General features: G+C 42.8%; 1 protein-coding gene across 1 annotated transcript; it reads right to left on the bottom strand.

The window, feature by feature from the left end:
- Positions 1-264: 264 nt before the first annotated feature.
- On the bottom strand, positions 265-9,682 carry ACTL6A (actin like 6A). Its single transcript, XM_083868168.1, has 14 exons — positions 9,624-9,682; positions 8,780-8,856; positions 8,424-8,598; positions 7,960-8,060; positions 6,609-6,706; positions 5,835-5,929; positions 5,504-5,610; positions 5,329-5,418; positions 5,081-5,142; positions 4,664-4,778; positions 4,247-4,327; positions 3,226-3,321; positions 2,126-2,212; positions 265-1,537 (listed from the first exon to the last, which is right to left on the bottom strand). Exons 1-14 carry the CDS (start codon positions 9,646-9,648, stop codon positions 1,457-1,459), a joined length of 1,290 nt encoding a protein of 429 aa, XP_083724294.1. The 5' UTR covers positions 9,649-9,682; the 3' UTR covers positions 265-1,456.
- Between the last annotated feature and the right edge of the window lie 317 nt (positions 9,683-9,999).

Below are 9,999 nucleotides of genomic sequence, written 5' to 3'. Positions count from 1 at the left end.
TCCCCCCCTTTTCTTACAATAAAAGCAAGCTTAGAAACACTGCAGCGTGCTGAGCGAGCAGTTCACTGATGTTCCACGAGAATGGAAACTGGACTGAGGCTTTTTCTTCCACAATGACAAGAGCTGGTGACTTGGATCACTTGGTACAGCGTTGCAGTTTGCCTCATTTTGCAAGAGAAATATGCTTTGGCAATAGCTTTGAAAATCCGATCAAGAGCAACTCAAGATTCTCATGAGAAGACAAAAGCAGATTTGGTTTGATAAATTACTTTATTCTTTGGAGGTAATGTGAAAGTTTTCCAATAGAGGCCTCGTAATTATTTCCCCACAAGATCTTTTAGGATACAAAATTGTAGCAGTACTGTTTATTTTTTTTCAATCAGTTCAATGCTATTTGGTTTTCCACAGCTTTTGAGATAAGGAGCAGAACTTCACTGTGTCCCAAAACAGACCATCACACCCTTGTAAACTGAGCTGAAAAGCAACATTGAGCTAAATCCTGACAGCCCACTCCCGCCCCCAAAACGTCATCCCCATTGCTGTGACCCTGAGTGCACCTTCCCCCTGCAAACACAGGCACTTACAGACCCTGCTGGGAGGCACAGGGGAGCCCCAGCAGCCCTGAGCACACTCGGAGCTCCTTGCAGCAGGGTCAAGCCACACACCGACAGCTTCTGCCTCTGCTGCCAGCTTTGGAGAGGCACTTCTTTGTCTGTTTCCCTGCCTCCAACAGGTTTTTGCTTCTCACCAACATCATCACAAAGGCATTCAATACATTCTTAGACAGCAGGTGGAAAGCATTGCTTGCTTCCTGAAATGAAACTGCTCTCTCATCAAAAAAATGAGCAAACCAGTGCTTCATCCAACATTCACTCCATGGAATGTAACGCTTGTGTGACACAGTAAAAGCTGACACTAAAAATAGATCACTGAATACAAACTTTCAGCTTTTAGAACAGCAGAGTCACTTTATCTGCAAGTACTCACAAGCTTGCTCCAATAGAAAAGACCAATTTTTTATTTCTGAAAAGAAAAAGAAGAGCAATTTAAGGCCAAAGTTCCAGCAAGGAAGACTAGTTTGTGAAAGTAGATAAGAAATTAGATAAGAAATAATTAATAAATAAGCACAGGCATTTGCAAGGTTATGCCTCTATCTATTAGCTAACCCGTCAAGCTGTTGCCAGGAAAAGATACTAGAGAAAATAGACATTTATACAAAATTATAAAAGGCCTGTTACATGAATTATTGCTTTACAAGGGAGGTAAACATCCTTTTTCTATGATAGTACCACTTAGGTCTCTTGGAATTTCTAACGTTTGTTCAAATGGAACTTGAATGATGCAAAAATCCCAATAGAAACTTTCTACAAAAAAGAGTCCATCCCGTTCCTGAGTATGCTAAAGCTATAAAACAGAAGGAGCACCGAGCAGGCAGCAGTTTTCACAGTGAAGAGCTCTAAGGACATTTTCTTTCTACACACTGTTTCCCTCCTTCTTCATATTCTTGTTTAGAAATCCACATCTGCTGGAAAGTACCCTACAAAAAAGAGAGAAACAAAAGCACAATGAAAAAATAGCAGAACACAAATGATGGTGATTTGAAACACCATTAGCTTTTCCTAGGAGGGAAAACAAGCAAGTCCTTACAGTAAATGAAGTATTAAGACTGGACCTGCTTAACTGTCTCTTCCTTGAGTTTTATTGCTAAGGGATTCAACTCAGGACAGGAAGTGCAGCACCAAATGCTGATTCCTGTCTCCCCTTCTCACGATGATAAATTAACCCCCACAAACCATTTCAGTGCTCAGTAACTTGTAGAATTAGCCTCAGGAATATGATGCACAAACAGGTTTGCTACTTTCATGGTCTACTAGGTGAAACAGTCTAGAGAAAGTGCATGTAATTCAAGGTTGCACCTTGCCATTAAAAATGGGAGAACATGGCAGGATATGTTGTCACTGGAAATGCTCACACCTCTTTGTAAAACGGATTCTCTTCCCCTTATCATGAGGATAGCCAAGATGAGGATGATGCAGCACAGACTGCAATGCACACTTCTGGGCAGTCAGATTTCCAGGTGGCAGTGCTGCTCAGCACAGCATCACAGTAACACAGGTTTACTCACCAGAGAAGCCAAAATGGAGCCCCCAATCCACGAGCTGAACCTCCGTTCCACAGTCGTGTTGTTGGCGATCAACTTGAGGCGCATGCTCTGCACAGAAAAGGAGCCAACACACAAACTGTCAGCCTTTAGGTGACCTTTAGGGACAAGCAGCACAAGGAACCCGGTGTCTGTGCCAATACACAGCTGAAAAAGGTCCATTCTAGTACACCTGCAACACTGCTCACCAGCCCTGCATTTACAATTCCAAACAACCACAGTGGAACTACAGGAAATGTGGTTTTTATCTTGTCTCCCAACTGCAAATAGTTAAGGCAAGGAATGGGGCAGGTGGAAAGCAAAAATATCAGTGTAGTGTCATCTCCAACACTGCACTGGGGCGAAAATGACTTCTGTTGCTAGCCTGAAGTCATCTAGTCTTTTTTGGACCCATTTATTCCTTTTGCTTTCCAAATGCCTTATCGCAATAAAATCTTTGAATTTCAATGGGCTCCTCCTCAGCTGTTCTAAGCAGTGAATACATTTCTCAGTCTCTCTTAACGTTCATCATTGCAGAGCTGTCACAAACAGAACATTTTTGCTTGAATAATAAAATTCAAGAAGTATCATCATCTATATCTACTCTCGGATGCAAGGTAGCAATACTTTCTTCAAAATCAAGTAATTAAAAAAGTAAATATGTTATTCATAGACAAAACCTGGTGATTTAGATTGTCTGTAGAATCAAGGAGAAACAATTGCCACAAGAAAGTGTCCTCAGGCAGAATGTCTGAATGTGCCTCTAGTTAGTCAGCAACACTTCAAAAGAGAGACCAGCGGGAGAAATACTGGCTGTTGCTTGGGGACAATGACAGAACTGTGGATTACAATCTGAAAGCAAGAGTGGAGCAGTAAAATGCTCAAGAAATATTGGAATTTGTTCTGTAAAAAACTTTTCAAGAATCCTTTCTTGTCTTTAGAGAGAGGAGGTTTCTTAACCCTGCAGAAATCTGTTCTGGTCTCAGGTTCCTAAGAAAGTCAAAGCCATGATATCCTTGTGTACTTATGTGGCAGAAAAGTCAAATGTGAAGCACTCGGTGCAGTCATGGAAAGAGATGTTTTACCGGTGGGGTTTTCTGAGACAGCTCTCGGTTCAATCTGTCTGTGAAACTCTGTATTAGAGTGTTTCCTCCTGCTACAATCACACTGCCATAGAGACCCTGAAAAGAGAAAAAAGAAAATAACAAACCTGGAGCTTTACCTCAGAAATCATTCTGAAAACAGCTCTTTCTCACCACAGAGAGGGGTGGCACAAGTATGTATAGTCAGCAGCAATAACACATCACTTGATGCCAACAGTATTACCTCTTTCAATTCAATTAATTATTTCATCACTTAAAAATATTGCAAGGAAGCTTAATATTAAACTATAATAGGAAGGCAGAAGCCATATGTTCTGTATGATTTCATGGAACAATTTCTACTCTGGAAGGCCTCAACCTGCAGATCTCCCCTGGATCCAAACTGTTGGGTTTTTTACAGCTGAATGCAACCTCAAAAGAAAACCCCACTATCTCATTATTGCTGCACTTGGTGAACACACACCATGGCCCAGCCCACTAAGCCCTCCCCACACATTGGTTAACAGAAAACAATTTTTGAAAGAACTCTCATGCAATCTTTATCAAATTGACACCTGAGAAAGACAGCACATTCATTTTAAAAGTAATGTTTTCCTTTAGAACTTCTCCTCCTTCTGCTCTTTATAAATTCCATCTATGTTCTAAACATAACGATGCCTAAAAATCTGAAGATAACACTCAAAGTTACAAATAGAAATGCTTATCTGAAGCCAGTCCAATCCAAATTATGCAGTGCCAGCCACAAAATCTGCACATCAGATCTTTAAATACGGGTAGAAACACGAAGTAGAAGGTCCTGATTTAGCATCTCGGAAGACAAAACACTAATGGTACATATCCCTATCTACAAATATAGAATAGTTACAGAATTATTTTAACATATTTATCATGATTCTAGGGAGTGCTAGGAAATTTCTTCATTGTGGCTCTTCTAGTCCTAAAAACATGTATCAGCATCAAAATATCCATGCCTTAAAATCTTTCCTGGCTGACCAACACTTACCGGCCTGATATCTATGTCACACATTCCAACGCTTGTTGTGACAACGTGGCTCACACCCAACATCGTGTTACCAGATAAGCCCTGTAGGGAAAATTAGCAATCTACACATCATTGCTTCCAGAGAGCAAGGCAGAGAAAAGCCCTGAAGGAGGTGACTTTTACAAGTATGACTTGTAGGAGAGAGAGCTAAGTATTTTGTTAGGGAAGGAACAAATGTACCCCTATTTTCCCAGTCAGCTCATCACCACCCAACTGGAACATTTCATCCTTCTCTTCCCCAGCCATAGCTCAAGACAGGCAAATTCTACCCCCAGGAGAACCCCACAGTGCAAATACATCCAAATCACAAAATTAAAAACCTTACACAAAAGAAAGCCATGCACAGCCTTCCAATCACAGCTCCCATGGTGGTTTTACCTTTACATTGGAAGGGTCAAACAATCCCTCGGGAATTTTCAGGCGCTCGGCACCGAAGTCACAGTTGTAGCCATTGGGGAACTCGTAATGAACTGTTGGCATCTGTGCTGCCACCCTGGAGCATCAGACAGAAAAGGCAACACATTCAAGTGCTCTCTAGACAGGATGGCAAGTCATCTAAGCAGTGTAATCAACTACAGTTCCAATAGGAATTCATAAGACTTACACTTCCAATAATATTTATCATGATCTCATCTTGGAATATTGAACAAAAACCTATCACCTCGGTATATGCAGTACTCCTACTTTCATAAATCAATTTTTAGATAAAACCTTCTTCCATAACAGCAATGAACAGGTTGAGCACCACATGCACAGCTGGCAACTGATTTTACAAGAAAGAAGAAAGTAACATACTGTTCATCATAGGTTGAATCTGATACTTGGAGGACAGAAGCCTGGAAGTCCTGAATGACACACTGTGGAATTAAAAATAACATGAATTTATATGAATTTTAGTCCTCAATTTTATAAAATGTATAGAATTCATACTAACTTTTCAAAGATTTTCTCGTTCTTCAACAGAAAATGCTGATATTCTTGGAAACAAAACTTATTTATGGAACACTCAGGGGAGGTGAGAGCAGGAGGAATGACCTACTTACATTACACATGTAGTTGTGCCAAGACCTGGTGACCTGGGGCAACTTCTCTTTTCTCTTCCAATTTGCTGGCGACCCCTCACGAACTGCCTCCTGAGATTGTAGGGTACAAAGTCATCAGGTAAACATCTGAGCCTCTCCCCAAGGCAACACTTACTAAATAAAGTTACTTTCCCACCTTTGAAGCAATCATATATGGAGGAATTATCTCTATGTTCATTTCCTGAAACAATTCCCGGCACTGCATAGTGATAAAGTCTCCTGCAAGTGGTGACTTTACAATACCTAGAAGGCAAAGAGGGGATCCAAAATAAAAACCAAAACAACTAACCTGGAAAGTATCCAAATCATGAATAGACTCTCACAACTATTTGTCAGTGAATACTATTAGGGTTTGTTTCTTTTTTAAGGGGGCACACAGATGTAAAAGCAGTAACAAAACTGTACAAGCAGGAATCACAGTAACTCAACCATGACACTGCAGTGCTGTTATCCATGAAAGTTTATACCTTGCTGAAGTACATATCCATCATGCACTGGAATAGCAGTGGTGTGTGTTGCTCCACTATCCAAGATGAGACCTGTAGATCTCCCGTTAGCAAAACTAGTCCAAATGATTAAGGAAAACATTGTAATTTTCACTTTAGGAAAAAAGTGCTGCCATACAATTAGATCATAACTAGGAATGAGGACCCCAACATGTTATTCCTTGCCTCTACAAAGTGATTTGTCGTTTTCCACTGTGTATCATCTTTCTGTGAAGTGCATAATCTCATAGAGAGCAGCATTTAACTTCCATCTGTGAACTAGCTCAAGCTGTGGATGTACAAGGGTGAGACTTCACGTCACTACTATGCAGCAAGTACATCCAACTCATTTAGACTTGAAGCTGGAAACCTATTACTAGTTTAAAGTAATTACAAATATTCTTCTTAAGGCTATGAAAACTTCAAGCTCTAATTACTGTATTTAGTATTGTGGACACCACCATTTCAGGTCTATAATATTCTTATCCACAGTATACAATGGAAAAAAAACCTCATAATAAAAAAATTTCTTGGACTCCAAGGACAGATACAGATTGGAAGAACTTCAAAAATGAGCTCTAATACCTTAAAGTTCTGAAACTGAATTTGTTTAGTTCTTCCCTGGACCTTTATGGAAAAGATCAATTTGAACAAACTTAGGCATGCTCTTATACTCAGAATTGCCTGGGAAAAGTTTACCATAATTTCCTAGGGGGAGGAAAATAAAACCATGCAGTGAAACATTTCGAAGGATACGCTGTCAGAACGGCAGTTTTACACAAGAAAAAAGCCGGGATGTTGTAGTGTTCAAACATCAATTCTGTCAGTTTTTCACGCTTTGCCCTGGTATTCCACTAAAAAATAATAAATCCAAACCACAAGTAAGTGATCAAAAGGAAGCAGTATTCGAACACTGATTGCTAACACAATAAAGAAGTGATTAGAAAAATTGCAGCCACAGTTTCAAGTCATACCAAAATTCTACAGAAATGGATTTCTAGTAATTTACTTTAGAATGTTTTTTATTCCATTTGTACTACAATCCGTCCAGGCTTATCTATCACAAAAAAGTGCTACACACTTTTGTGTTACAATAGATTTCTTTGCACTTCTAGAGCTCTTCCAGTGTCAGGTTCCCAAAGAACTCTCTAAAGCAAGCACCCTGCCTTTTACAAGGGGAAAGATGCATGAAGGAACTTGCCCAGTGGGAAGAAAAATAAATCCAGACTTTCCAGTTCCCAAAGTATCTTTCTACAGTTCCATTGTAGTTGTGATTAAGCCAGGATATATCTAAAATATTCAACACATTACTGAAAATGTGAAATGCTTTTAAGCCAATGCAACAAAGTAAGATGAGGTTTGTAAGGAGAATGTCAATGGGAATGTCTCTATTCAGACACCCACTGAGCCATCAAACAGCCATTGCAAATTCATCCACACTCCACAAGCTGTGATTCAACACAAGGGAATAATGAAATTCAAGAAAACCCTTTTCATAAGGTTTTATTAAAGAAAGGCATCACTTGTGTATGGCATGTCTACCTTTTCTACTCTAACTCTAACAAGATCTGCCCTTCAAATATTGAGCACTTTAAAACAACAGAAACCTTGTCCAGATTTTCCCAGAAATTTGTATTCATCCACTTCAGCTACTTTACAGGACCACTTACAGAAACAGAGACAGAAAAAATTAAAACTTCTCCATTATAAATATTATTCTGTGTCACATAATATCACTTGTAAGGCTGAATGAAGCAAGATCTTTTGATGGCATTTTATTAAGTGTAACTTAATATATAAGACATCCAAACATATTTTCCTTTTTATTCTAGGCTATAAAATTTCTTTTTTTAACTTCTGGCTTCTTTTCAGTAAGTGAAAAACAATAGCATATTGTAAATACTTTCTAATACAACTCATACAAACTATTTTAAATTGAGGGTTTTTTAGACATTTTCCAGAACCTGTCCAAGTTTTTAAAAACTGTCATTTCTGTAGCTAAGTCTTAGCACTTGTCACCTAGAAGTCATTGTCAGACTTATCCAGGACTAATGTTTGCAGAGTCAGCAAAAAAAACTTATCAAAGTGCACAGCTGCTTTTACTCACTGGTGCTTCAGACATAAGGACAGGATGCAAACTTGCTTCAGACTTAATATGCATCTTGTAAGTGTGATCCAAAATTGCCTGGAAACTATCCCAGTCTTCAACTGCAACAACATTGAGACAAACAGATTAGTTACTTCTAACTTTTGTTTAATTTCATAAATACATAAAAGCTTTCCAGTATGGGTTTTTTTTTTTTTTGCATAGAGTTCTTCAGTCAAAAGCTGTCCTCAGCAGACACACACCTCCTCTAACAGCTCTGCAGAATTCTCTTCCTCCACAACCACCACGACTTCAACAATTATGCTGAAAGTCCACTAACAGTGAAAACCAATGCAATTTGTAAACCACCAATCTGTTCTGACAGCCCCTATTGCTGTACAGAGCATCTGTCAACACAACTATGACTTCCTGCAGCCTGGCAATGCTATTTTTAAAATCAGGTAGAAAAAGACAGAGCAGCATACTCATTCCATTTTTTAAAGGTGAAATGGCTTCCATGTGCTCCCTTGGAACTCTCAGGGCATTAGTGTCTATGTAGTAAGTCGGGCCCCCTTGTTTGCCTTTGTCACCATCTATCTCCATCAGAGTGCTGCCATTGTCCCTTTCCAGCACCACGCCAATGGCTGTTGGAAAATCAACCTGCAAGGCAAGAGGCAAGCAGTACGTGAGGATTAGGAATGTTTTGGAAGTTGGCGTTTTTCTCATAAATTCAGAAGTTTCTTTACACAATACAGTCAGAACAAACCCCAATGTATTCAGAAGGGCTGTAACCTGCCCTTAAATTCATGTGGAGTTTCCATCGAGGCACAGATTCTCTCACCTTTGGGCAGTCCTCGCCTGCATAGCCTGCTCTCACTGTGTACGAGCCAATGTCAAAAACCAGAGCCCCGACTTCATCTGAAAAGATTGATAATAAAGATAAAGAATGGTTATTACACTCTTCTGCAACCCTGAGCTTTCCCTGCCCACTGCCTGCTCTACTGGCAAAGGAAGAAGCAAATCAAGGGGATCTTGTAGGATGCAGGGAGAAACTTCTCTATTCAGAACGCCCGCTACCACAGAGCTATTGGAAAACTGCAGACAGGCTTTAACTGGGGCACTGCAATCCCTCCGTACGGTGGAAGAAAGAGAATTTTAGCAGAAGAGGGAAAATGTAGCACCAGCGAAACAGATCGCAAGATAAAAGTTTTCAAAAAGTTTTAATTCAACAGTCACATGAAGCCAGGCGAGCCCAGACACCCGCGGGGGTGATGAGGATGAGGAAGGTGGGACTGAAAACATCGACTGTGTGAGGGAAGGGGTCAGAGCCCGAAGCGCCCATCCCTCCGGGCCCGATCCCCGCTGATCCCCGCACATCCTAAAGGAAACCTGTCGGAAACCAGCGGTGATGACGGGGAGTGTTCAGAGGGGCTCAGGGACCCACACCCGGCTCCCCAAGCGCGGGGAGCTTCTCGGGATCTGGGTGACCAAGGCCGCGGTGCGGGCGGTCCCGGGCGGAGGCACCTCGGGGCCGCCGGGAACATAAACAAGGCCCGGGCCGCCCCTCACGGCGGGACGCGGAGGGGCCGCGCCGCCGGCCCGGGCTGAGGGAGGCGGGAAGCGCCCGCCGGGGCCGCACGCGCCGCCTCGCGGGGCGGGGGAGGGGAGGGCGGCGCCGGACTCACCTCCCCCGTACACGCCGCCGCTCATGGCTGCCGCTGGGCCCGGCCCCGCCGTCCGCCGTGCCCGCGCCGCGCCGCCCGGCCCCGCTCCCCGCCGGCCCCGGTGTCCGCGGGCCCCGCGCTCCCCGCCCGCTCCTCTCGCCGCCGAGCCAGCAACAAAAGCGCCCCGGCCACGCTCCCCGCCCGCGGCGCGGCCCGACCCGCAGCACCGTCTCCCGCCCGCCAATGGCAGCGCCGCGCGGGCAGAACGGGCCAATCGCGGCCGGAGGGAGGCGGGGCGTGGCGCGGACAGCCAATCGTGGAGCGGGACGCGGAGGGCGGGCAGGCGAGGGAGCGCAGGGCGGGGGGGGTGGTGTGAGGGGAGCGGCGGCGGGAGGGG

The sequence above is a fragment of the Zosterops lateralis genome (genome assembly GCF_965231275.1).
Source record: "Zosterops lateralis genome assembly, chromosome: 10".
Lineage (NCBI taxonomy): Eukaryota > Metazoa > Chordata > Aves > Passeriformes > Zosteropidae > Zosterops > Zosterops lateralis.
Note: the sequence above shows the minus strand (reverse complement) of the source record. Positions and strands in the feature narration are given on the sequence as shown.

Coding starts and splice junctions, on each gene's coding strand:
- ACTL6A (XM_083868168.1), bottom strand. CDS start 9,648: ATGAGCGGCGGCGTGTACGGGGGAG. Junction 6,707..7,959: donor TCCTTATGTCTGAAGCACCA/GTGAGTAAAAGC, acceptor ATTATTTTTTAG/TGGAATACCAGGGCAAAGCG. Junction 1,538..2,125: donor GCTCCATTTTGGCTTCTCTG/GTGAGTAAACCT, acceptor TCTTTTTTGTAG/GGTACTTTCCAGCAGATGTG.